This window comes from Mesoplodon bidens (genome assembly GCF_964165515.1).
Source record: "Mesoplodon bidens genome assembly, chromosome: 2".
In the NCBI taxonomy this organism is placed as follows: domain Eukaryota; kingdom Metazoa; phylum Chordata; class Mammalia; order Artiodactyla; family Ziphiidae; genus Mesoplodon; species Mesoplodon bidens.
This window is the reverse complement of record NC_138177.1, coordinates 102,374,098-102,402,095: the sequence shown is the minus strand read 5'-3', so window position 1 is coordinate 102,402,095 and position 27,998 is coordinate 102,374,098. Positions and strand designations below refer to the sequence as shown.

The following is a 27,998-nucleotide window of genomic DNA, read 5'->3' as shown; positions in this document are numbered from 1 at the left end:
GGAATGTTCAAAAAAAATATTTATTTATAAAAAATACAATGGGATAAGTTTATGCTGAGAAATGCAGCAATAAATACAGTGGAAGAAAACAGAGCAACTCTACATCGATACATTGGCACAAACAGGAAGAGCAAACGCACCCCCCAGACCTCGATGTCTGCAGGCCAGCTTTGTACACGCTCCTTTCGAAACACCACTCGGAAAAGATCTTGTCGGCTTAGATAAGAATGAGTACACATATAATCACAAATGCACACTGATCAGGACTTTATTTAAAATTTAGCAAACAATACTGTAGAAACATTGATATATAAATTTCTAAAATGCTGCATCTTAAATTTAGTTGGCAAAGACCACATTTAGCTATAAGCATGAGTTTAGTCTTCCATGTAGAAACCAGATACTGAACTGTAAAAAAAAAAAAAAAAAAAAGCTTCCTATTGTTTGAAAATACCAATTTAAGTAGAGGATTGTAAAAATGCATAGATCTTTAATAAAAGAATTGACTGTACAAGAGTACTCCCCTTTCACAGTATTCCTTTTTACTTCATATGTGAGTTATTTGTTATGCTGTAGGATTTAACTGTTACAGCACTAAAAGGCAACTATTTAGGGAAGAGGCAGAAAAAGGAAAAAGGAATGTATGTAAGGCAGTATTTCCTTTAGGTACAATAAGCATAATAGTGTTTTAGGAAGACAAGATAAAACTTACTCAAGGCTAGCTTGGTTCTCACTGAATAAAAACAACGGGCTAAATACTGAGCTCCTCTGTGACTCTAATAATCAATGCCTTGGTCTCCATATTGGTAATCTCTGGGGTAGTCATCTTGGTACTCGCCATGATATTCATCTGGGTATTCTGCCTGATAATCACTATCACTGATTTCTGACCCATTTGTTCCGGTTCCTTGGCTTCCATTGTGAATGACAGGTTCTGTGGGAGCAGCACAGTACTTGGGATCGTATACTTGCCGCCCAAGCCCATACACACTCATTCCTTTCTGGGAAGCGACTTTGTTGGTACCCATCTGTAGAGAAATTGTCGAGTTGTCCACGGGTTGTAATGTTAGCTTCTGATCGTAGATGTCTCTTCGGGTACCCGGTGCTAACATCCCCGCCTGGTATTAAAACATAGTATAAAAGTTAAAACAGCAGCTAAAATCTATTCTTGTTTCTTGTATTTTCTAAATTATGAAATTCCCATCGAATGTGAACACTCACAACTTTCATTCGGTTCAGGGGTAAAGCTAGCTTACCAAAATATCCTGATGCTGACTCTCTTATAAAGCAATATTCACTGGCTTTCGAGCTAAGGTCAGCCCTCACTTCAAATCCTTGCTCTGCTACAAAATTGCTATGTGGCCTCAAACAAGTTAACTTACTTTTAGTTTTAGGTTTCTCAGATGCAATATGGAGACAATACTACCTACTTCGGAATAAGAAGATTGGACATAACGAATATAAAAACAAAGCATAATGCTGGCATACCTGAAAGCTACATCTGAATGCCTATTATGACCATACACGCTATCCAGGTTACCAACTTCAAAAGTCTGTAATACATTCAACAAAAATTATGCTGAGCAGTCCTTAAGGACTTGAGTCTTTCAGAAGGCTCTGAGACACCAAAGAGCCAGCTATTTCAGAACAACTACTCCCACTCCCCTCCTTTTCAGGGTACTGTAACTCACCTCATTTCTCCACTTATGCCAAGCACATGCTTTCAGATTTAATCGGTAAAAAAGCAAACCTGAGTGGCAGCTCTGAGACAGTGCCCCGTGTGGCAGGACATATTCCATAAAGGGCAACAACACCACACCTCATGAGGTCATGATGAAAAGCTTTTTCAAACTTTATCCCCACTCTTGTTGGGTGTAAGACATGTCCCGCTCTGATATGGTTATGTGCACACCGCCTTGCGAGGTGCTGGTGATCTATTTATTCTTCACAGGAAATACTTCCATCTTGTGTGGTGGTAGAATACTAGCATTCTCACCATGCTGTATTTCCATCTCCTTAGATTCACACATTTCCCATGATGCTAGCTAGAGTTGTTTGTAAAATACCAGACAATTTTACCCACCAAATTAGTTGAGGGCTTCTTTAAAAATAAAAGAAGCATTAGAATGAGCAATTCACTTGGATTTGGAACAAGAACACTGTAATAAACATATCTTTTTCTTCTGGTTAGGTAGAAAGGCCAGCTGTTCTAACTGCCAATAAAAGCCATGGGCCACACCATACTTGCGTGGCTACAGAAAAGGCCCTTTGATTCTTTTGCTTTCTCAGCAAATCTTACTTTCCTGAAGGAATATATATATATATCGTACAAAATATAACCGCTTTGGACTCAGTTAATAAGGTAAGTGTGAATTTAAATAGCCCTTTTGTACTCTTTGAAACAAGTACAAAAAGGTATTGCTTACCTGGCTGGCTCCTTTGTTGGTGCCCATCTGCAGACTAATCGTGGTCTGATCAAAAGGTTTGTCAGTTTGCATTTTGGGATCATAAAGATGCCTCCTAGTCCCATAGGCTGTCATACCTGCTTGGCTGGCGCATTTGTTGGTTCCCATCTTTTAAGTTAAAAATAAAATCACTAATTATCAGAAGTCAACAATATATATGACACAAACAAAACTTTCTGTTCTACTGAAAAGATTTCTTAGAAGGGACGCAATTGACAAGTCCCTTCCAATGCTGAGGTTGCAGTCAACTAGATACAAAATCTATGCTTTTCCAAATAAATTTCAAGGTGCTCACTTTAAAAAGAAAAATTTCAAAAACTTCACTGGATATAAAGCCTCACAACATAATTCATCAGATACAAACATGCACATAGAAAGAGAAGGACAGACACACAAAAAGTTATTACAGTGGCAGAATTATGAATAATTTCCTCTCCAACTCTTTCCCCTACCCTCTTTAGCACAAATAACCAAATTTATGGGTACCTGCTTCAGCCATTTAAAGGGACAGAGCAATCTTTGGCTAAACAACATGCTTTTCTACTCCAAACATGTTTTGCATAAAATGTGACAGTAAATGCCAGGTGTCTTCTCTGGCAGCTTAGCAAGGGCTTAAGTTTCATTAAAATCACCAACATTTTCATGCGAAAAGAACCACATTTTATTCCTCTAATTCTCATGTCACTAGACAGAGTCAGGGGCAGAATGAAGAATCTGAACTTAGTAATATTCAGAGGAATAATAATTAACTTTTATTCCCCACTGAGAATAACATGGCTTCAGGACCAACCAGTACACCTTGTTCTACTGGTTGGGGACACATTTCTACTGCTGGTCTTTTTTCCTTAAAAAACAAGATTTATTAAAGGAAAACTTTATTACTACAAGTCAAACCTGTCACGGGAGAAGATAAAAAAAGCACATATAAGCAAAAAGGAAGGGAGGGGAAAAATCATTGAAATCCTACCATTTAGACATTCATTGTAAAGATTTGTGTATAACCATCTAGCTTTTTTTTTTTTTGCGGTACGCAGGCCTCTCACTGTTGTGGCCTCTCCTGCTGCGGAGCACAGGCTCTGGATGCGCAGGCTCAGCGGCCATGGCTCACGGGCCCAGCCGCTCCACGGCATGTGGGATCTTCCCGGACCGGGGCACAAACCCGTGTCCCCTGCATCGGCAGGCGGACTCTCAACCACTGCGCCACCAGGGAAGCCCAACCATCTAGCTTTTTAGGCTTATGTTTCTGTGTACATATCCAGATACACATAGATATACATACAAAAATATGCATGTTCATTTAAAAAATAAAATTGGGATCACACTGACTATATAGTATTGGGTTGGCCAAGAAGTTCATTTGGGTTTTTCATAACATCTTCTGAAAAACCCCAAACAAACTTTTTAGCCAACCCAATATTTTATGACCTGATTTGTTTTCCTTAATCTTTGAACTCTTGTATATCATTTTCTTCATTACTAGTTCCTTTTATGGAGCTCTCACAATTTAAACAACCGATTACTGTTTGGAAATTCAGGTTTCCAATTTCTCGCCACTGACATGATTTTGTACTGTATAAAAATAAATCCATATGTCAATTATACCCCGATAAAGCTGAAATAAATAAATAAATCCAACTCATGTAGACTCAGTCAACAGTGAGGCATTGTATCCGGCAGGTATCAGACAGTAAAGCCCTTAGCGTATTAGGCATTTAGCAGTGGTGTTTTTGTGACACTCTGCAGGGGAACAACATGAAGGGAAAAAAATACCTGAACAAAGTATTCCGCAGGACTGATAAATCATGCTTTACTAGGGTAAAAAAATGGTATTGAGGTTTTCTAAAATTGCTTCATTTGGTCAATAACATTTAGGAATGTATAAAGTATATTTTCTTAAAAAAATAGGACAATGTAATTAGGAAAAAAAAATCATTTCCTGGAGAAACAATTACTAAGTCAGATGGCACGCCTGAGGTTTCTTCTAAAACCATCATCGTCTCATGGGCTTTAAATGGACATAAATTGTATAAACCACAGATCCATCCCTAAATATACACTATAGTATATCTATCTGTTCCTCACTTATGAGAGATGCTTTGCATGGTAAGAATTAATGACATTGAATAAGTAACTGATATGCGATACCACATTACTTACCTGCAAACCAATTACACTTTGGCCAGCTTTTAATTTTCCTTCATCAAAACGTCTTGTTTGTTTTTCTGCATACTTAACTCCAATGTCAATGGTTGTATGGAATCCTTTTGTTTTAGCCTAGACAGAAATATGCACACTAACTAGTGATTCTGCCAACAGAGCTTTACAGAAGGAACAACAGAGAAATGATACTGTCCATAGATGAAGGTTTCATTTAAGACCCAAGCTAGGGGTAAAAACACATCTAAAGCCATTCAAAAACACCCCAGACCTCTGAAATGTGAGTATTCTGATTAAGCTATCCAGTACTAGGCAGCTAATGTCAGCAGCCTTTCCACAAAGCTAATAATTACAGAAGAGACAGGCTCCTCCCTGCCTAGTCTGAACTCCTATGAGAGCAAAGATGCAATTAATCACCAACATAGTGGGGAATTTTTTAACCAGTCATTAAAGACATATACGTACCAGACCTGCTAGGGCCACCAGCGTAGTCTGAACCTGGGTCATGTTTCCATTCTCAAAAAGATCATTTGCTTCAAATATGTCATGTGGCTTCATACCATAAGCCTGAATAGCTTTGATAAAGTTGCCAATATTCTCCAACTATAAAGAAAAAAAAGCATACAACTTTTGGAGTTAAATACTGACATTCATATTATCTAAGGATTCTAAGGCTTTATGACTAGGTACAAGATGCCAGGAAGAAAGCTACTTGGCAAGGATTCTCAACCAGATTCTCAACCAGATACATGGTAAGTGTAGCCCTCTCTGGAAAAGGAAGCGTATTTTCATAGTTGGTCACATAATGGTCTTTTTAATATTTTTAAGCAGTCAAGTTTTTTCAGTTCTTTAAAGTCAAAATCTTCCTCACATGTTTTAAAGAATTCTGTGTCTGACCTATCCAGGGCTGGAATTTTCTTTGTCAAAAGGTACGAAATTATATTAATGCACAATTTATTATGTTTAAATTTTAATTTAAAAAATGTGTGGTTACTAAATGTTTATCCTCATAACTCAAAGCATATGCTCAAGACAAAATATCCAATTTTACTTATCATACACATTCATGAGCTAAGACTATGCTTAATACAGTGCTCTACAGTCAACCCTTAGTTGTTATGTTAAATTCCTTGCTTTTTCCTTCATTTATCCTATGTTCTAGGACCTAGACCATAGGTTGTATTTCTCTGTGTAAGCTGTGTCAAATCCTCTCTGAGAGTATACAGACTAAATACATAATAAGAAAACTTCTAAGCTAAACATCTAATAGTCACAGAACTAATTGTAAGTAATTATGGAAACATTAAAAATAACATTGTAAAAAACAATATAGTCATGTGCACAAATTTCTGCTAAAATGTCTATTTTAAAATTGTTATCAAGTTCTCACTGCATAAAGAGTAACCGACTGGAATCAGGGGTTGCCAGGTTTGGCTGTTACCTGAGGCCAGTTTAATGATGACTCATTGACCTTCTTCACTGAGCCTGGCTGTAGCTTGTTTATGAGTCTGAAAAGAAAAGCATAAGTGGTACCATATTTATTGGAACAACAAACAAGGACTGGAATGTAAAGTTGGTTCTTCTGACATCAGTAAAGGAAAGCATTAAAAACATGTGCAGAATATCAAGGTTTGACACCCTGGAGTGGCAAGGTGGGCAAGACAGAGGCCCGTGGAAAGGACTGGAAGAGTGGCCACATCAGGACCAAAACTTACTCGCAGAGGATTATGCCATCTTTTAGGCCCAGCTGAAAGTTGGTGCCGATGCTCATGCCGGTCACCTCTTCTATCCAATTGCGAAGATCTTCTTCTGCCTGATGATCATACTTGGAAGCAATCTGAAATACAAGTTAACTAACTTTAGAAGTTTCACGAAAGCACCCAAAACTGCTGGCTTCTTCTGCTTTAATTATCCATGAAGGCCACAGCTGTGACCTGCAGTAAATTACACTCATTGGAGTTCACTGGGGAACCTAACCATTACAGCTTCAGTAACTAATAAAAGTTTTTGGTTAAGGAGGTGTCATACAAATTTTGAACAACACATGGAGGGAAGATGGGACTGAGGGGGAGAAAATATGGATCAAGATAAAACAGATTCCCATTCATGAAGGGACAGGAAGTGACAGGGGCTAATAGTGTATTACAACACTGCACCAGCCACAGGAAATGTTAAAGATTAAGTCATCAGTTACCACATTCCAAAAAAGAGTGAGAGGGAGTGAGAATGGCAGGTTTCTGATACATCCAACTATTTTACACAGTATTGCAATACCTACCGGTCTAGTAGTTTTGTTGCCTGGAAAGCTCTGGTGTTTCTATGCCTTCTATTGAGCCAAATACACACTGTACCCTACACACACACACACACACACACAAACACACCACACATACACGCTTTCCTTGTAATAATTATTGTACTTACACTAGAATACTGAAATTCTGCTTATGTATAGTCTGTATCATGTTAGACTCCTCAGAGGAAGGAAAAGCATTTGATTCACTTTTGGACCCTTAGTACCTACCCAGCATTTATTGCATCTAACACCCAAACATTTAATAAAATTAAAAGTTAACTCTTTACTTACAGAATTCTACGATAAAGGCAACATTACCAACACAGATGCTTTACTATCATACATGCTAAAACACAGGTTTTGAAAGATCCCTTCATAATAAGACCACAAACCTCAATTAAAAAAATAATAATACAATTTAAGTACTGTTAAAGATCACATGCTCAAGTTATTATGCTGTTCCTTGTCCCAGGGTCAGTCCTTGTCAATCAGAGTTGCTAAGGAGAACACACCTGGGAAGAAGGAAAGATTATGTGTCATTTTTCTTCTCATTAGCACAGGTCAAAGTGCCAACAACACACAGACAATGCCCAGGGGGACAGTAATCATGGTGAGCTTAGGAGTCAGCTGCAGGGTTGCAGCGTTGCTGGAAATAGAAATAATCAGTAGAAATGTTTGCTTCTGTAACACACGATTAGGTTTAATTACCGAAAGAAATGAGATGGCATGAGGACATTTTCATCATGGAGAGGCCCTCCAAGTTCCAGTCTACCCCAGTCCCAGAGGAAACCTTCCCCCTGCCCCCCACCAAGTGTGGAGGAGGGGCCTCTGCTTCACCAGAGGGCAAATGACTTCACTAAGTGCTGTGTCATTTAAGGAGACAGCAAGTCCTCACCGTGTGCACCTGCTTTCCAAGTTAGAGAAATGGCTCTACACCTTTGAAGAATAATGGGTAATTTATTTAAGCTGTAGATTTACTTAACCGGCATCACAAATGGAAATTCAATGCGTTTATATTTTCATGTTAAGATAACTAACACTGTGCAATATTTCCTGGATCAAGCTTTGGCTTGGAGGTTAGTTTATGAGAGAGATCAGGCAAAATGTTAATGTGTTAATTTCCTGCTCCCGGGACCCCCAACCCCTAAAAATCGCACATCTATTCTGACTTCCTGCCAGTCTGAGTTACACTGGCATCTGGATGTGTGGACAGGGAAGGAGGAGGTACTGATGTGCGAAGCTTCTGCCACAGGGACTCGCAGCCTCTGGTGCGCAGGAGGGAGCCATCGTTCCTATTACACCCCAGACAACAGTCCTGGATAATGTACCTCCTCAACACATCAAACACATCCACTTACATACAGCACCTTTAGAAAATGGATAAATAATACATTAGAAAAATTTTAAGACGGCTATATTTTCACACTGGAGTCTTGTTCTAGGTGGCTAGGAAAAGAAATTATCTCTATATGAATGTGGGGGTAGGGGAAAACAGACAGGCACAGGCAAGGAAGAAAAGTAGGAAGTAGTACTCCTTAAGCATCAGCTATGAAAAGCAATATCTAAGAGTGAGTTGAAGTTTTTTCAAAAGCAAAGCACTCTCAACTAGGAGATGCATTTCAATAAATCTAAAGAAACACAATATGCTAGGGTAGGAGGGGCTCTGCCTTGGCTAGAGCCTGGCTCCCCTCATCTTGCTATGGGACACCGGTTCATTCGTCTCACTTCCGAACCAGTTCCTGTCCGTACGACAGGAAGGCTGGCTGAATAAGGGCACTAGGTCTCCTCCCATTCTAAGCTGTGTGTTAAATAACTTGGTCAATCAGCAAAAATTGTAAAGAAATTCTTTCTCTTCATTTTTTCAAATGTAGAGTTGGAAGTTACGTTGGAGGAGTTTTGTCTTTCTTGGGGTGGGTGGTTAGTGGTGGTGGTAATTCTCAACCAAATGAGACCCATTTTTATTCAACCAAAAGCATAAAAGCGTATTTATGTTTCCTTTGTTCAAAATGTTTCTGACAGGTTCGGTGCCGTGCCCCAAACCACGGAGTGATTACAGATCTAACATGAAATATCCAAGTAGGAACGCCAGGGAGAATTTTCATCTCCTCTGTTCACTGTTCTAATCAAGGGAATGATGAAAGAAAAATCAAGGACTGGACTCACATGAACCCAGGTTCAAACTCTGACTCTGACTAGTTACATGTGGGGCTCTGGGTGGCTCACTGACTCGGTCTCTGAGACAGCGTAATAGCACATGCACAGAAAAAATTCTTAAGCACGTACATGCAAAGCCAAGAGCCCAGGTGATAAACTAAAAATGAAAACTAGGTATGCTTCCACATCATATAACTATTGGTTTTGACTTAGAGTTTTCCTTTAAGTGAAGGAGCAGCAAGGATTTTTCTACCCAAATACTGCTAATAGGTGAGCTTTCTGAAGTCACGTCAGCTAAATAGAATTCCAGATTTAGGAACGTGTCCTTTTTTTTTTTAAGTTCAAAATTAAAAAAGAAAAAAATTCTTCAAAATCATCTCGGGAAAAAATCTACTTCAAGTTGTCTCTTAGCTTCTGGCCTGCAGCTCTGCTCTATAGGATACAGAAATCATAAGCTTCCTTTAGAAGTTACTAGAATACAACCCAAGCTAGTATAATTATATTCTTTACACAGGTTATTTTTAAATTGTTTGTTATACACCTCTTTTAAAATCAAGGGACTGAGAGCAATTAAAACTAAATGTAAAGGGCTTCCCTGGTGGCGCAGTGGTTGCGAGTCCGCCTGCCGATGCAGGGGACACGGGTTCGTGCCCCGGTCCGGGAAGATCCCACATGCCGCAGAGCAGCTGGGCCCGTGAGCCATAGCCACTGAGCCTGTGCGTCCGGAGCCTGTGCTCCGCAACGGGAGAGGCCACAACAGTGAGAAGCCCGCATACCGAAAAAAAAAAAAAAAAAAAAAAAACTAAATGTAAGCTTTGGCCAATAAACTTTACTTACTATTTTCATCTAAAAAGCCTTAATTACTGAACATCAGGCAGGAAGTAAATGCTGGTATTTCCTCCTCAGAACAAGAAAGTTAGCTTCAAAAATTACTTAATCTTACCTCATTAATACCTCATGGAAATTTCACTCCAGTCTGTTTAAAAATCACTCCTCCAAGTTGTTTATAAACATTCATTTCTTTACTATTCTTTAAGATTTATTTTATTTGACCTTCCTAAGTGGATTTCAGAATTTCTGCCTGGTGCGTTCAAGTCCACAGCAGCCCCTTGTTCCTCACGTGGCCCTGCCTCCTTGCCTAATCACCCACGAATTCTCTGCAGCGGGGCCTCCCAACTCTTCTCACATCAAGACACACTTGTAAATGACTTTTGTACGGTCACTGAGAACACCTGCTAGGGGCTTCTCGCTAAAGCTCACCAAACGCCCCCCCCCCACACCGCAAATACAATCAAAAAGCAAAGAAATGAAGACTGAGAAAAAAGCCTCTAGGGCATCTGATGGGATTGACCATCTCCTGCCATCCAGTGCTTCTGAGCCCAGGGCCCATGCCCAGAGTGGCTGCAGCCTCTGCTCGTCCCTGCATTCTCTTCAGAACCGCTAAGAGCACCAGTCTGGAGTCACCCTCCAGTACAAAGGCCTTTCTTCTGGATTTCTAAAATAGCACTTGTTTATTTATTTTTTTAGGCCACCTGTTGAGGACCTCGTTTTTTAAAAATAAATTTATTTATTTAATTTATTTTTGGCTGCGTTGGCTCTTCGTTGCTGCGCGCGGGCTTTCTCTAGTTGCGGTGAGCGGGGGCTACTCTTTGTGGCGGCGCACAGGCTTCTCACTGCGGTGGCTTCTCTTGTTGCGGAGCACGGACTCTAGGCGCACGGGCTTCAGTAGTTGCGGCACGTGGGCTTCAGTAGCTGTGGCTCGTGGGCTCTAGAGCGCAGGCTCAGTAGTTGTGGCGCACGGGCTTAGTTGCTCTGCAGCATGTGGGGTCTTCCTGGGCCAGGGCTCGAACCTGTGTCCCCTGCATTGGCAGGTGGACTCTCAACCACTGTGCCACCAGGGAAGTCCCATAGCATTTTTTAAAAAAAAATTAAACAGGCTTAAGTATGTAGAGCATGCGTTCTCAGTGGGGGTGATACTGCCCCCCAAGGGAGTGAAAACCACCTTAGATATTACAATAATTTGTGACCCTCCCCAACAAACTCTGTTCCTTTGTTTTAAATTTTGTGGCGGTCGGGAGGCAATTAGGAAAAACGTCTAAAAAGACTCTTTGGGAAAGAGATGCAGAAAACAAAGTTGAGAAACACTAGACGGAGTAAAAAAGTACAGGTCTCTCTTCACCCCTCCTCCAAATCCTACTCCCTTTCCCACCTCCCCAGAAGTAAGCTCCTGTCCTGTCTGCCAAGTCTTCTTCCAGGCCACATGCACATGTCTTATAGTGAATCGTGTACAAAACAGCACTAGAAAAAGATCCCCTTCAACAACACAAGCCCTGAGGGCCTAAACTTCCTAGCAGTAAAGGGAGACACTAGATCAGATAAAAGCCTGCTCCTTCTGGCTGTTAAGAACTGCCCAGCCCTGCCTGGCACTGAGGTCTGAGAAGCTTCCCTCGCAGAATCCCTAAGAGGGGATACTGAGTAATGAGGGAAACCGAGCTTCAAAAACATCTCCACAAACTGACCCAAACAGTGCTGTTCCACACTGTTCTATGGAGCATTTGGCCAAGATGCAATTTAGTAGAAAGATGGGGCTGTACCTGGCACGAGGCAGAGTGATGATCATATATGTACCAGAACTATCTGACACCCAGGATATTGTAGAATCTGCTAAAGAATTAAGACATGTCTTTCCTCTATATTCCTTCCCACAATACATTTTTTATCCCAGCAGTCCTTAAAACCTGAAGCAAACAGACAGGTTACTGTTTCTGGTGGTTACAAGAGTGTCCCCCAAATGTCAGTCGTGCCTGAACTCTCACTAGACGCCATTTTGAGCCACCAGAATAATCCAGCATTACCCCAAACTCTCTAAGTAAATCATATTCAGTGTCAGCTTCCCTCTCTTTCAAGTGATCCTTGTGTGTCCTGGACTCTTCCTTCAACTTCTTTCTGCATTACTCCTTCCTTTTGTCCTTCATTCAAATGGCCACTTTGTAACAGGCATGGTTCAAAGGCAAAGTCTCTGTCCTAAAAGCTGATATTCTAGTGGAAAGAGACAAATATTAAATAAGGTGTGTTAAGACATTCGTCAAAAAAAGAATAAAGTAGGGTATTTAAAATAAGGGGAGACTAAAAGACTGGGACCACCACAGACTCAAACAAGAAATGAATAGTAAATTTCCATCTGAAATATCAAGATGCCGCTTCCCTTCCTTTGCTTTATCACTTGTCCTGGTTGATATCTCATGCAAGAGAATGAACAGGCTTTAACAGGGTTGACCTGCCTTAAACCCTTCCCCCAAGAGATCCCCCAAACATGGAAAATACCTTTGCAAATTTTTAAGCATTCACGTTGGGGATACAACAGACCAAAGATCACATGCTTTGAAGTCAAACTTCAAAAACTTCCAAAAACTGTGTTCCCAGTTCCAGAGTGACATAAGTAAGTAACTTAACCCTGGTGACCTCATTTCTTGCAAGTTGTCTCCTTCCTTCCAGGGCCATTGTGAGGAGGAAGCCCATCTCAGTGCCTGACACACTTCAGAATTAACACTCGCCATTTATATCAGCTTGAGCATGGAACTGGTTATGAACCAAACCCCACCGCAACCTGTTCCCTTTACTGTCTACAATTCAGAAAGCATTCCACCACAGACAGGCTCACCTCAGATACTGCCCATCCCCACTGACCATTCCCATCACCACACATCTCCACTCTCCTTCCTGCCTGTGTTTGCATCCCAAATTCTCATTCTTTTCCAGATTACTGCTGGTGAAAGAGATGAAGTAACTATTTTTTTTTAAAGTGAGTTTGTCAAAAACGAAGCAGACTCACAGACATAGAGAACTAGTAGTTATGGGGGGGGCAATTTAGGGGTTGGGTGTGGGAGGTACAAACTACTGGGTGTAAGATAGGCTCAAGGATGTATTCTACAACATGGGGAATACAGCCAATATTTTGTAAAAACTGTAAATGGAAAGGAACATTTAAAAATTGTATAAAATTTTTTTAACTTTTTAAATAAATAAAAAAGTATAAAATTAAAGAAAAAAAAAGAAGTAGCTAGTACAAATGTTCAGTCTACTATCATCAACTTTAAACACTGGATTAAAATCAGATCCTGTGGGAATGGTAAATACCAAATGTAAGACAGCAGTTTCTACAGGGAAGGAAGAATGGGATCAGAGAGCAATTGTATTTTTAATATACATTTTTTCTTTAAACTGGAAAAACATTTTTTTAATTAAAAAAATTAAAAGTGGGTTTGTATTTTATGGGAAGTAGGGGGTAGGAATTCTAGAGAAAATCACTTTACATCGATGGCAAGGTAGATTGCGTGCCTTGTTCAAGTTCACTATAGAATCTGAGGCTCATTCTATGGCATGAACTTACTAAATATTTGAGAGGAAATGACTATATATTCCAAAACTAGAGAAAATCACATCTGCCTGGGGTAAACCAGAGTGACGTCTAAGGGCATTTTAAATTTTGGCCCTTCTCTGAGAGGTATGGCCAGATCTTCGGATCAAGGTATCAGCATATGGCACCAGCACAAATTTTTCCCTCCAAACATGTATAGTCAAATAAATACAAAGATACTATGACTCAACGTATGAATACTGTGAAACTGACAAGAAATGAAAGGTGTTAAAATAACTTAAGAGGAGTTGGTCCAGTGCCTAAAGCAAATACTATAACTAACAAATGGTAGGAAAAATGCAGAAACAGAAGGTCAACTTTGTCTTTTCTATCTAGAAAATGACCATCAGACTACAAAGCTTAGAACATACATAGTTAAAGGTGGATTTTGAAAGCTGAAACTTAAACAATGAGGAAGTAATCATAGAGGCTGGATTCCCAGAAAAATCTAGACTCAGAAATAATGATTAATAAAGAGGTGAACATTGAATAGCTCACCATGTGAGAAATCTTGGCAAACAGTAGTAACAGGAACCTAGAGATGGGCCCACTCCTCCCCACTCCCACCCGAAGTCAAGGGTGTCTCCACTACAGGCTGAAGAACGTGGCTGTCACACTCGAGTGGACTACAGAGAGAGGGTGTGCACTCGCGGGGGCAGGGCAGTCATCACCAGGAGCCAGGGTAGGCATGTGAGGCATATCCAAGAACACCTGCCTATGTCTTCTTGAGGTCAAAACAGGCTTCATTCATCTTTCTACCTGTAGAGCCCAAGCCTGACTCATAGCGGGTACTCAGTAAATGATTTTTTATTTACCGATAGTATTACCAGACTAGGGAAATGCCACAGATCTAAAGATCTCTCTTGTTACGGAAAGGCGTCTGCATTTGAATGCTTGGTTTTTATGGGCGTCACATCTCCTAGATCTCATCTTAGATGGATCACTAGGGACATATCTGTTTTACTTTCTGATAAAAGTCCCTTATGTCTATGGCACTCCTGAAGTCCAGTTTCGTAACCCTAGAAGTAGGGCCTGGTCAGAAGGAACAACCATGCTCACTGTGCTGATCTACGTCAAGGTAGGAGGAGCTCCTAGGGATGTGTACCCGGAGGCTTAGATTTAGATCTGTGCTCTTCTGTTCTGGTAGCTAACAATTTGAAACTATTGGGCATACTTAATAAACTTATAAAAAATAAATTGGGAATAGTTAAAAAGAAACAAAATTCAGATTCAGAAAGATCCTCGCTTAATAAACAAATTCTTCAAGATATATGTAAAATCCTGTCCAAAGCTCTAGAACTAACTAGTAATGCTTACTCAGTGAGCCTAAAAAAGCTAATGCTATCTTGGTCTGCACAGATCTACAATTATTTATAAAATACTATTGCTCATCTTATTTGTTCAATGGAAACAGCCTCATGAGGTAATCAAGGAAAGAATTATTTAAATGAAACAGGTGTGAGAGGAGTATGTGAACTATAAAATCTCAGGCAATTAGTCACCTCTAGACTCAGAAAATCAACTTGCCAAAGCAAGGATTGGAATCCCCCTTCGAACAACCTCACCAGATGATGGCACTGATCAAAACAGAATGATGAGTTAGTGCTTTGTAGTCAAACAAAGGAGCTAGTTAATAACCCCACTGTACCCTAGTAGTCAATTCTGTGGGCCACACTCTAAAAGGGGACATTTACAAACTGGCATCAGCTTTGAGAGGGAGCAAACTGGGTGCAGAAAAGATTAGGAGAATCATACACAGCCTGTCGTGAGAGACTGGTCAGCCAGGAATGGCTACATGTGGCCTAGAAGGGACTTTGGGGGCAGGAGAAACAGCTTAGTACCATCTAACTATTTAGATGGAAGTCATACAGAAATTCTGAATGCCACACATAGGGCAGACCACGGCTAAAAACGCAGAAATCCTAGGGAGCCGACCAGAGAGGCACACAGGAGTGGAGAGAGCGCATGTGCCAATGCAGCAACAGTGGGAAGGAGACCCATGAGAAAGCTTGCTGGAGGGCATCCTCTCACTCGGGAAGGAGGCCGGCTGGGTCTTGAATTTTATGTCACTGCAGAGATCTTGCTGAAAGGGGATCTTAACGAAAGCCCCCAGAGATAAAGGAAAACAGAGATGCTCTTCCAAGTTTTTGTTTGCTTTGCCTCACCTCTAGAATATTTAAGGGTCTACACCTCACTCATCACAGTATTTGCAGGTATCCACCAGATTTTTTGCTGCTATCCAGGTTTTCAACACTTGTCTCCTCTGCAGGACTCTAGATGCCTCCTAAATAATCTGAGTTGGGCATGTGAATAGCACTGAAAAATCTTCCTTTCTTTTTCCATAATTATAAGGAATATCATGGCAGTAGCTTTTTGTAGCTTGGGAATGTCTATTCATTCCTCATCGATTACTTGGCGAGTCTGCTTCATAGGATGAGTCTTGGAGTCCATTATGACCTGAGGAAGAAGGCATGAAATCCACCCCCACTGTCCCAAGTGTCAATCTCATCTCTCTGGAACTGGGAAACGCTTTCTGCTCCCAGACCACTGACCACATTCATCCAAGTGCTCCCAGCTGTCTACCCCAGAACAGAGTCAAAACGCACATTGCCCCCTGACTCTGAACTACTGATGAGACGAGGGTGGAAAGGAGGTCAAGGAGGAACAGATCCCAGCATCTCAGTCAGCTTTCAGTACATCTGGAGCTCCTCTTGGGGACCCTCTTCTGCTTACTACAGCTGAGTCTGCCCATAGGAGAGATGGCTTTATCCAACCAGCGAAGAACAGAGTTGAAACACCTCCTTTTAAATGTAGGATGGAGAGGTTTCACTGGAGTCTTACAGAGGTATTAACTGTGCTAGATATCACTGCTGTTTTCTCCCCAATGAGAACTAGAGGGTGTGAAATTTCAGTGGGGTCACATGGCACTCTCCACATCTCAACAGTAAAAACTAACTCCACATTTTACCTGATTGTAATGTCATCTGAGAGCACAGAAAGGCGGGGAGAAAGTGAGTGCCTCTGGAAGCACTGCACGGTCCCCTGGACATGGTGTCATGAAGGCTTGCTAGGGGACACCCAAGCACAAAGAACAAAATAAGCCCAGCTTCGCATCCTTTCCAGGTCAAGGGCCGAGGGACTGAGGAGACAGCGGTACCCAGGCTGCAAAGGGGCCCCAGCAGGACTCAGCGGAGAGAAGCAACTGAATCAACAGTGTATTCCACGAGCAGACCTTGGCCTGGACCCTCTCCTCCTACCCCTGGCTGCATACGCCATCATACATCAGTGGTTCCATGAGAAGAGGAACACGGCACTTGCAACAGAAAAGGGGATGTCTTATCCACCTCAGTTCTGTTTTCCTGGTCCTTTTCCTTTTCCTTTCCCAACTCTTCATGGCGAAGAAGCTTCTTTGCTGCTTTGCTCCCACCCACCATGTGTATCGAGCCGTTCCTTTATTTGGTCCGTCAGTGGGCACAGACTACCCCCTATCTTGTCTGAAACAAGTGCATCTTTGAACCTGCTGCCAGCCTCAAACACTGTCCTGTTTCTCTTTTATTTCAAGACAAACCTCTCCATTTCCTCACTTAGTACTCCTTCCTAACCCCCACCGGAAATTTGCTCTACTGAAAACGATCTCTTAAAAGGTCACCAGTGATCTCTCTGTGGCCAAGTCCAGTGGGCTGTTTCCTCTTCCTGGCCTCTCTGCAGCACTCCTGGGGCGCCCTCCCGTCTCTCTTCCCTCTGGCTTCTCGTTAAAGGACCTGGAGCTTCCCTCTCTGGTCTGCCTTCTCCTCCTCCCCTGAAAGATGCCAATTCCCCGAGTTCTGGCCTCAAATTAAAATGGTTAGGGGCGTGGGCTCTGGAAACTGAATGCTCTGTTTAGAATTCCATCTCCACCATGCCTCAGTTTCCTCACCAGTAAATCAGAGATCATTAATAGCACTTCCATCAGAGGGTGCTGAGAAGAATCAATGACTTAATTTACATAAATCTTAAGAACTCAATAAATGTCCACCCCTAACCTTCTATCTACACTTTGCTGGCCACTTCTGTCCAGATACTAGAAAGATTTCCTCTTTCAAATCCAATGTACCATAAAAACCATTTACTTGATACTACTATTTGATAGCTATTTTGATAAGAGATCATTGTGAGGCTGTCTGAGCTTTCTATTTAAAAAATTATCTCATCATATAATTTATAAAAGATGCCCTCGCCCCATTCTTTGGCCTCATCTCATTGCCAACTCCCACTTGAGTCTGGTGGGGGTGACAGATGGCGTAGAGGTCACAAATGTCACTGACTCAAGACTTGAAAATAAAGAACTAAAGCAAGTGACTTGAATTTTGACAAGGCTGCTTTGATAGTTTTATTTGTTCTTAACATCAAGAGGAGATCTTCCTTCTCTTCTGAACCTTTGGTGGGAACTATACAACTGTTTAGACAGCAAGTTGGTAATACCTATAAACACATTTAAATGTTAGGTCAAAACTTACACACTTTTCTGCACAAGCACGTTTTAAGACAATATCCACCAGTAGGGAAGTAATGAATAAATACATAGTGGAAATCCACACAATAAACTATAATTCACTTTCTAAAATGTTCAAATGATATTTACAGTTGTACAAGCAGTTGGGTAGGGGTAAGGGATGCAGGATGCTTTCACTCCTTTACTTTTACATTTTGGTACGGTTTGCATTCTTCCTGACAAATATTTCATTCACAAAATGAGGATCAAAAAAGAGAAGAGGTTCTCATAGGCAAGGAAGGTGGCATCCCAAGGTAGATGCATCATCTTCATGCAGAGATGACCTGTCCATGGTCATGGGCTCAGCAGGGATTCGGACCCAGGTCTGGCTCCGAAGTCTAAGGCTTTTCCACCACTGGACGTTCTCCCACTCACCCCACCCCTCTAACCAAACTGAGATGGGAACCCTAAGCTATACACAGAGAATATAGCACGGGCAACTACGCCGCTTGCAGACAGAGGATCAAGAACCAGGAACAGGGTGGTGGCTTAGACACCGTGGCTTAACATAAAGTCCTTCCAACTCATGGAGAAATGAGAGTGCAACCAAAAGTAACCACCACCACCATCACTGTAGCAGACCGATACACCGTGAACTTGCTGTGGCTTTGATTCAAACCAGCCCCGGAATCTGTAGTCTCAAAGGGCGTTGCCAGCATGGTTCAAAAGTTCACAGTAAGAGAGATTTGGCAGAGATGCCTCAGACTTTAATTCTTCCCCTGGCCCCTATAAAAAGTAGCTTCCTACCGCATGCATGTTTTAGAAAATGCTGTAAGACCGACTGCAGAAGAGGATGTCAATAGCAGAGTGGTCACTGAAAGGAGGAAAAGAAAATGGAAAAACGAAGCCCAGAGAGGAAGACATTTAGGAACGAAAGCCCGGCTGGCAAAGCCCACGCCTGTGTGTGTGTGTGTGGCCGAGGTGAGGTTGGGGGACGGGGGTTTATTCAACATCCAGGCCTCTGGAGAAAGGGAAAATAAGAGACAAATGCATGTCCATTCAGGGGGAGAGATCTGGCTGTGCGGGGACTCTGAAGAGCAGCCCTAAGGTTCCAGCTCAGCTGCTAAGGGCTAAGGACTCCAACAAGCTCAAAATATGCTATTTAATAAGTATAATTTCTATACTCGATTATAAGTATGATTGCTGTTGCTATTTTTGCATCCAGAGTAGAATCACATGTTTGAATTATGAGAGACTCACTACACATGGTATTGATTATTTTCTCTATTTCCTCCCACGTGAAACGAAAGGAAGGAGGGAAAACTGCAATGATAAAGCACTCTCTCTATCCATTTGTAGAGCCTTCTGCGGCGCTAAGCAGGCAGGGAGGCTTGAGATAATGAAGAAAGATTAGTGTGCAAACATTTGAGAAGGGGACAGAAGAAACAACAGTGATATCATAGTCAGCATGCCTAGCCACCACTCAGCAGCTAGGATCCCCTAGAAAATGTGTGGGGGAAGAGAGGAAAAGGGCCATAAATGCTTAGCTTATGACTTGCCCAGAGGAGTCCTTCCCAGCCCAGAGGGCCTTCTCTTTTCTCTGCACTCACATCCCTAATTCCTGGCCTTCCCACTGCAGATATGCCCGCCCAGCAGTGCCCATGCTCACACCCTGAAGCTCCCTGGTCCTGGGAGGAAGGAAGAGGTTCCCTCCCTACCACCCGGGGGAAAGCCAGGAATTAGGCTTCTCTACTCATGGACTTGCTTCAGGTCCGCACAGGTCTAGGTAGACCCTTGCAAAGACCATTGAAAACTGAAGGCTCCAGTGACAACACTACAAGGTAAACATGTTTATCAGTCCACTGTGGAGGAATACGAGCCCTGTCTGAACCAAGAAATGAAAGATGTGTCTTGTCTAACAGAAATCGACTTCTTAGGAAGAAAAACCCAAGTAATGGCATGCCCAGAAAACAAGGCCTCTAGCTCTACACAGAAGTCCGTGGCCCTGTGGGCAATGTGGACAGAGTGAGAACAGGGAGAGAGACCCCAGGATTTCACTGCAGAAATGCTTCACAGGCTGCCGGGGGAGGAGGCTTGGATCAGGACTCTGAGGGCAGATCACCGTCCTGACACAGAAGTGAAATCGAGAGGTACTGCTTGGCTCTTTAGTCCCCTATTTGCCAGAAGCCTCATTCAGGTACAAACAGATTCGTGCCTGAATGTCCAAGTCCTGGCGATAATCTCAAAATCTAGAAGATTAATCAGGAGAACACGGGACTGAACCTAGCCAGCAGAGCAAAACGGAACAATTGCTAACATTTACATAATGTGTACTTTTGGTTCTAGGCATTATTTGAAACATGTTACGCGGACTGTCTATCTTGCTTATTTCTCCCCAAAACCCTACAGAGGTTGGAACTAGCACATCCTCATTTTACAGATGAGACACAGACAGGTTATTGGCCCAAAGTCACAGGGTAAGAGGCAGAACCAAGATTACAACCCAGTCAGTCTCCAAGGCCATCAGGTTCTACTTTCTCACTGAGAGGAACCTAGAGGGAACCTACCCGACATCTTCAAGTTCACAAAGCTTCTCATGGTCATGTTTTTATAAAATGTGCAAAATTCTTTTGTACTTTTTGTAATGATAAACCCTAAACTATATAAGCTTCAGGCTCCACAAACAGTGTGGATCAACCCCAGGCTCAAAAAACTCTTAACAAAAACTTGAGCACAAGTTCATATGAATAATAGCTAAGAGCCCACCATCGCTACGAGTTCGGAGTTAAGGAAAGCCAATGCACGCGGTATATGCTATAGAAGGCTAATGCCTAGAAGAAAATGAAACTTGTGGAAAATTCTAAGAACAAGCTCCTTTCCACCACCTAGTCATATTGAGACGAGAAATAAACATTTCCTCTCTCTCTTAGATATAATGGTCATAATTGGCTGAAAAACCAAAACCATCCAATTGTGCTTCTTCTTCTTTTTTTAATTTTTTTTTAATGTAACAGATAATATTAACTGTGGTTCTCAATATACTGTTAAGTGAAGAGAAGACACTCACTAACCTCACGATTCCACCTGGAAGGGGAAAAGGTATAGGGAAATAGAGGATATGCCTCTGCTTGATGATGGCAGCAGCTGGGTCTTCATTGTCAAGCTTATTTTTGGAATCTTAAAGAACAGAGGCAAAGGAAAAAGTGTAAAAAGCTGTAGATCACAGGATAGCGAGCTTGATAATGATCCCCATTACTATTCCAGAGTAAATAAGTCTGAGTTTTTTTGTTTTTGTTTTTGTTTTTTTCTTTGCGGCACGCGGGCCTCTCCCGTTGCAGAGCACAGGCTCCGGACGCGCAGGCTCAGCGGCCAGGGCTCACGGGCCCAGCCGCTCTGCGGCATGTGGGATCTTCCCGGATCGGGGCACAAACCCGTGTCCCCTGCATCGGCAGGCGGACTCTCAACCACTGCGCCACCAGGGAAGACCAGTCTGAGTATTTTTAAAGAGGTAGCATGGTACCTCTTCTCAATTCAGCAAACTGTCTATTTCTTTAACTGTTTTGGTCAAGACAGGAAAACAAACCAAAAAAGTAGGCAAACCACAATGGCACATCCCTACCAGGAGGAGCACGGTACCCTGGCGGACTTAATGGCCACTTCGAAGGAGGTCTTTTGGGAGATGCATCTGACAGAGCCTTGCAGAAGGAGCCTCTACTGTTCCTCCCTAATCTGGGAGTCTAAGAAAGAACTTCAGCAACAAAGAAGGAATTATCTTACTGATAAGTTTTCAGTGTAATATTAACTAATAAAAGAAACTGCTCAAGAAAAGCAAACTATAAAAATCACCATGTCCTTCAAAACATCACACTTGTACCACAGAATTCCTTTACACAGATTTGTCAAACATGGTTACTTTCCAGTTTCTAGAGATGGTAAAATCTATTTCTGATGGGTAAATTCATTAAATCAGCAAATATTTATTGGGCATCTACTATGTGTCAAGTTATATTCTAAAATATAGATCTTGATATATCTCATCAGTGAATAAGACCGAGATCTTACTGCTGGTGGAAAGAAACAATAAAAAAGTTCTGAATTAAAAACCTATTTCTGGAGACTTCCCTGGCGGTCCAGTGGTTAAGACTTCCTTCACCTTCCAATGCAGGAGGTGCGGGTTCGATCCCTGGTCGGGGAACTAAGGTACCAAATGCCTCGCAGCCAAAAAACCAAAACATAAAAAAGAAGCAGGGACTTCCCTGGTGGCACAGTGGTTAAGAATCCGCCTGCCAATGCAGGGGACACAGATTCAAGCCCTGGTCCGAGAAGATCCCACATGCCGCAGAGCAACTAAGCCCATGCGCCACAACTACTGAGCCTGTGCTCTACAGCCCATGAGCCACAACTACTGAGCCTGCACGCCTACAGCTGGTGCTCCACAACAAGAGAAGCCACTGCAATGAGAAGCCTGTGCACCACCATGAAGAGTAGCCCCCCTGCTCGCCACAACTAGATAAGACCCAACGCAGCCAAAAATAAATAAATTAATTTTTTAAAAAGCAATGTTGTAACAAAGTCAATAAAGACTTTAAAAATGGTCCACATGAAAAAAAATCTTTAAAAACCTATATCTGAACTGTAAAGTTAAAAAAAAAAAGCTAAAGCTAAAACCATCAATATATTTTTACCATGATTCTTCTGTTCCTCTAGCAGAAAACAAGGCAGACCATCTTCGGATACAGTTTACAACAGGAGTCCACAGACACCCTGGGGCTACTATGATCCGCAGAGCAGACCAGGTGTCCAAGTGGCACTGGGCTGGTAGGCCGGCATGGCCTCATGGGACATTTGGTCCTATTTAATTATTACTATATGATTGTTTAACTTACTCTTCAATGACTTGCAATTTTAGTAAAGACTTTAAAAGGCTTATTAGCCTTCCAAAATGGTTTTTATCTGTTGAGGGGTACCATTTTGAAACCAAGATTCTGTGAGAAGCTACTTTGCTCAAATCAGACATTCCCTGGGAGCAGAAACTGTTAGAATGTGCATTCCAATTCTATTCTTCTTAGTATCTCAGTTAGACTCCTCCTAAGAAACATGCCCAGGTAAGATCATTTCAGCTCCACCCACTCCCGCCCCACAGCTAATTTCCTCCACGTTCCCTGAGACCTGTAAGAAAGCTCCTGGCAGCATGTGCTCTAAGACTGGTGAGGGTATGCTTCACTGCATCCTCAGCTCTACAAGAAAGTACCCGACTCCAACATGTTGTTCTGAGCCAAGTGTCAGGAAATGCTGTGCTTCCTTTTGGGACCTGTCATGTTTCCATGGCTTATAAGGCACAGAGGTATTTAACTTTGGTCCCCAAGATGCAGTCAAGGGCCTGGCGTAACCTGTATGATACATGTAAGACCTTACTACTTTACGAGTGTTTCCATCCCTCACTGAACTATCTACACCAGCTTCTATATATTCCCTGACCTTCTACTCCATTATAGTCTTTGTAGATTGCAAGTTATGATCCTTGTCTTGTCATTAGAGACATATTGATTATATCGCAGGCTGAAGGATTCTACTTTTTTTAGGCTGTTTTCAAACATCTTCTTGCCTATTAAAAAAAAGTAAGTTTGTACGTTCTACCAGGTATTATTATCTTATCAAACAAGTATCTTAAATTTACTGACTTTTCCCTGAAATTTTACTAATTAAAACTATCTAAGATCAAATACTTCCTCAATTCAAATATAAAAAGACCAAAGGCCTTTTTAATAGAAATGGAATACTTAAAGAGGCAGTGACATACAAGTCTAAGAAATATAATACCAATACTAGTTTTCTATTACTAAAAACTAATAGCCACAACATAGTCATTGAGTACTTACCGCAAGCCAGATACATCTCAACAATGCAGAGTTTAGAGGTGGTAACTATCACTTCCCCCATTTTACAGATTAGGAAACTAGGAGAGAAATACCAAATAATTTGCCCAACATCATTCAAGGCAGTAAGTGGCAGAAGGGGGATTAGAACCCACATCTGCATCACTCCAAGGTCCATTCCACACTATCTCTTCCCACTTTGTTAATGAGGTTTTAAGAAAAAAAATTAATATTTAAGCAACATATCAGTTATGCAATACATAAAGAAAAAGCAGGAAGAAATCAAAAGGTGTCCAAACCAAGCAATGACAAAGATCACGTTCTATAGACCCACTCAATCTGGTGGTTCTGAGCCCTCAATTGAAATGCAGTATCTCATACAAAGGACTAGCAAACATGGATATTTGATTTCCAAGCCCAGAAGAGATTAAAACAGCATTAAATGAATAATCATGATGCCAGGAACTGACAGGTGAACAGCAAAAATAGCGGGGAGGAGGGTGGACAACAGTGACATGTAGCATAACATCCCTAAGTACCTCACTAAACTAAGATATCACTCTTAGAGTTAAAATTCTTAGAATAGTCCAACATTTTTCTGTGATCTTGAGCAAATCCCATCTTTCTGAGCTTCAGCATCCTGATTTGTAAATGATGTTGGATAATCCCAGGAATCCTCAGAGGGCTGCTCTACTGCTGAGATCAAAAGACTTCCTATGAGGGTGGGAGGGAGACGCAAAAGGGAGGGGATATGGAAACATATGTATATGTATAACTGATTAAATTTGTTATAAAGCAAAAAATAAATAAATAAAGTGGAAAAAAAAAAAGACTTCCTATGGGGCTTCCCTGGTGGCGCAGTGGTTGAGAATCCGCCTGCCAAAGCAGAGGACACGGGTTCGAGCCCTGATCAGGGAAGATCCTACATGCTGCGGGGCAACTAAGCCGGTGCACCACAGCTACTGAGCCTGCACTCTAGAGCCCGCAAGCCACAATTACTGAAGCCCGCGACCCGCGCACCGCAACGAAGAGTAGCGCCCCCCCCGCCACAACTAGAAAGCGCGCGCAGCAACGAAGACCCAATGCAGCCAAAAATAAATATATATATATATAAAAGACTTCCTATGAAAGAATACTGTATGAAAGGACCATATAAATGAAAGGGGTTATTAAGGATGGTTTGATGCTTAAAGGGATAAACCCACAGTTATATAAACCTAAAGTTAAAACTAACTTTCCAAAGGTTCTGAAAGCTGAGGTTTTACTATTTTTAAAAACGTATAATAATTACAGTGATCTAGCCTCAGTCCACGCATTTCCTTCAGTCTGCTCAATGATAGGTAGGCAAAGGGCAGAAGTTGCTTCATTAGTCAGCCAAAAGAAATTAACATGGATATTAACGTCCAAGAAAAGTAAGTCTCTAAAAGGACTGCCAAAGTTATCAGTACCTCATTTACAATGCAAAAGGTAGAGACTCAACTGTTGCCAGCCAAGAATCACAAGGGCGAATTAAAATTAATGTGCACAAGCCAGGCCAGGGTATCACATCCAGCAGTTTGGACATGCTGAGTCCTCTGAAAGGATTCCTAAAGCTCCGCTTGCAAACCTTGGAAAGAACTGAAAAATATTCTGCAAGTTTTCAATTGGTGGGGTTTGTAATCAATTATACACAAACCACTCACTTTTCTGTTCTTTACAAAAATGTTCAGAAAATTGTTTTCTAAAATGGGCAACACACTTGACAAGGTAAAAGATCTAAATTTCAATTCTGGATACATAGACTAAAATCAACTCCTTGCTTCAGAGACTGTTTAGAACTTATTAACAACTGAATTATAATATGATCTGGAGACTATATAACGGGGTGAGAAGAGCCACAATTCTCCCTTGGGGTATGACAATGGTGCGCTTCATGGCCTCTACATAATTCACTCCACAGCGCGTACACCCACAACGCTGGGATGTTACAGCTCTGACAATGCCAGTGAATTCTACAAGCGGTAGGACGGTGCGGTGGCAATCCTGACATGCTTCGGCTCCCGGGAGGTTAATGGGAATTAAACCACAGCAGCCCTCCTTTGTGGCGCTTTGGCCAGAACAGCAGAAAGGAGACAATGAGCGTTCTGTGAGCAGTTCCGCGCCGATTGGCTGCTCTCTCCCCCCAGAAACCCCTGATGTCATGGGCTTGGAATGCAGGGAGGGAGGAAGGAAGGAGAGGATTTGGGGAGGGGGACGCCTCTCATCTCTTTCCCAGACCTAAAGTACTAAAGATAAACCCAACGCATTCTTATGCTGGGCAAAGTGGCAGAACCGAGCGTTACCAAAGCCCAATCACTCCAAACTACAGCCCGCCTCAGCAAATAAACCTTAAACAAAAGCAACCCACAAAGATTTCCTTGATATCGTTGAAGTCTAACGTACTACAAACTTCTCAGTGTTTTATAAAAATAAATCTCAAGTCTACAGCAGATATTCCCAAAGCGGCGCACTCAGGCTTTGTCTCCGCTTCCCGCAGAAGCAGCAGCAATTGGCACCGGTATTCGACAACCGTAAAGGGCTCTGGACGGCTCCCGTTCTTCCGGTGGTCCCTGAGGTCCGTGCGTGGGATGCTCAGCGGTCTCCCACCCGGGAAGAGGCGAGGAACAATGGGGGACCCAGTTTGGCCACGTAACCGCCTAACTTTACTCGCGCACTTGAATTCGGCCTGGGGTATGGAGTGAGAAAAGGTTCAGGGTCCGCCAGGAGCCCGGGCCGGAGCGGGTGGCGAAGGCTGCTCGCTGGGTCCCCAGCCGCGCGGATTGACCCCACCTAAGGGCGAATGACCACGCAGGAGCGCCCCCTTCCCGGAAGGGTGCGTCCTGCAGCCGCAGACCCGCTCCTGGAGCCGAAGGCAGGCGCTGCGGGATTCCAGGAGCCCGGGAACCCACCGCCCGCCGCCAGTCCCGGCCCGCGGCGCTGGAACAAAGCCAGAAGAGAGCCCGGGAGGCGGCGCTTGGAACCGGGGACAGGTCGGGGACGCCCGGCGACTCTCGCGCCGCCCCGACATCTCTCCGCGAAGCCCGCCAGAGACAAGGCGCACTGGGCGAAGCGCGGCCCAAGCCACCCCCGTCCCAGGGTCCCCTGGGCGGCGCCCTGCATCCCACCTCTGGCCTCGGGGTCCCGCCCCACCCTTGCCCAGGCGTACCTTGTTCTTGACTTCGGCCGAGAGCCCATAGGAAGGGCCCTTGTTGAAGTGGGTCATGATGATTCGGTAGGCGGGAAGAGGCTGAGCTCTGGTCCGGGGGTTTCTCGCACTCGGCTTCCCCGCTCCTGGCCCCGAGGAGTGGCCGCACCACAAGATGCTCGGAGCTCGCTCCCCTGGGCGGCGCAGGAATCGTCCGGACTCGGCGGCGGGGCGCGGGCGGTGCCTCTGCTACTCAGTCGGGCGAGGTCCCGCAGAGCCTCCCGGTCGGCTCCGGAGTCCCGCACGAACTGCCCCCCACCGCCTCCTCCGGACCTTCAGGGATTGGCCGACTAGCCCGACCAATGGAGGGCCTCCTCCTCCCGCCTCTCCCGCGAGGGGGCGGCGCGGCCAATTGAAGGGCGGCGGGCGCGGCGCTCCCTCCCCGCGCGGCCTCTGGACCCCGTCCCCGCCCTCACGCCATACAAGCCCGCGGCGAGGCTGCCCCTCCTCCGGACCCGGCCGACAGGGCAGCGCCGGCGGCGGCCAGCCCCGCGATGGGAGCCGGCCCTGCCCCCGCGCCCGGGGGCTTCCCAGCGGCCTGGAGTTCGCGTCAACTTCCAGGCATTCGCTCGGGGGCCGGCGGAGGGGAGGGAAGCCCACCACGGCTGGCCCGCCACCTCCTTCTGCCTCTTCCCCGCCTCCAGGCCCAGCGGGCGCAGGTGGCGGGCAGGACCCTTCCACCCGCTGCGGGAAGCACCAGGAGCAGCCTTGGGGCCCCTCTGTCTGAGAAAGGGGGCCCGTCCTCCGACACCTGCTTCTTCCTCCCACACCTAGCAGCTTCCCACGCCTGTTGGTCTGACCTCTCCCCTGCTGCCGCCATGGGAACAGTCAAGGCTTTGGGCCAAGTTCGAGTTCACTGTGTGTGCCGTGCGGAAAAAACTGGGGAATGTGCCATGGCAGAGCCTGGGCATTTCCAAGTCCTTTTCTGGATTCGCACCA

The 27,998-nt window shown here is 43.5% G+C and overlaps 1 protein-coding gene across 1 annotated transcript; it reads right to left on the bottom strand.

Annotated features, from left to right (window-relative positions):
• Positions 1–2: 2 nt before the first annotated feature.
• CNN3 (calponin 3) lies at positions 3–27,300 on the bottom strand. The gene is made up of 7 exons (XM_081223684.1): positions 27,021–27,300; positions 6,338–6,459; positions 6,064–6,130; positions 5,088–5,225; positions 4,623–4,739; positions 2,427–2,573; positions 3–1,118 (listed from the first exon to the last, which is right to left on the bottom strand). The coding sequence occupies exons 1-7, from the start codon at positions 27,075–27,077 to the stop codon at positions 777–779; spliced, it is 990 nt and encodes a 329-aa protein (XP_081079810.1). The 5' UTR covers positions 27,078–27,300; the 3' UTR covers positions 3–776.
• Between the last annotated feature and the right edge of the window lie 698 nt (positions 27,301–27,998).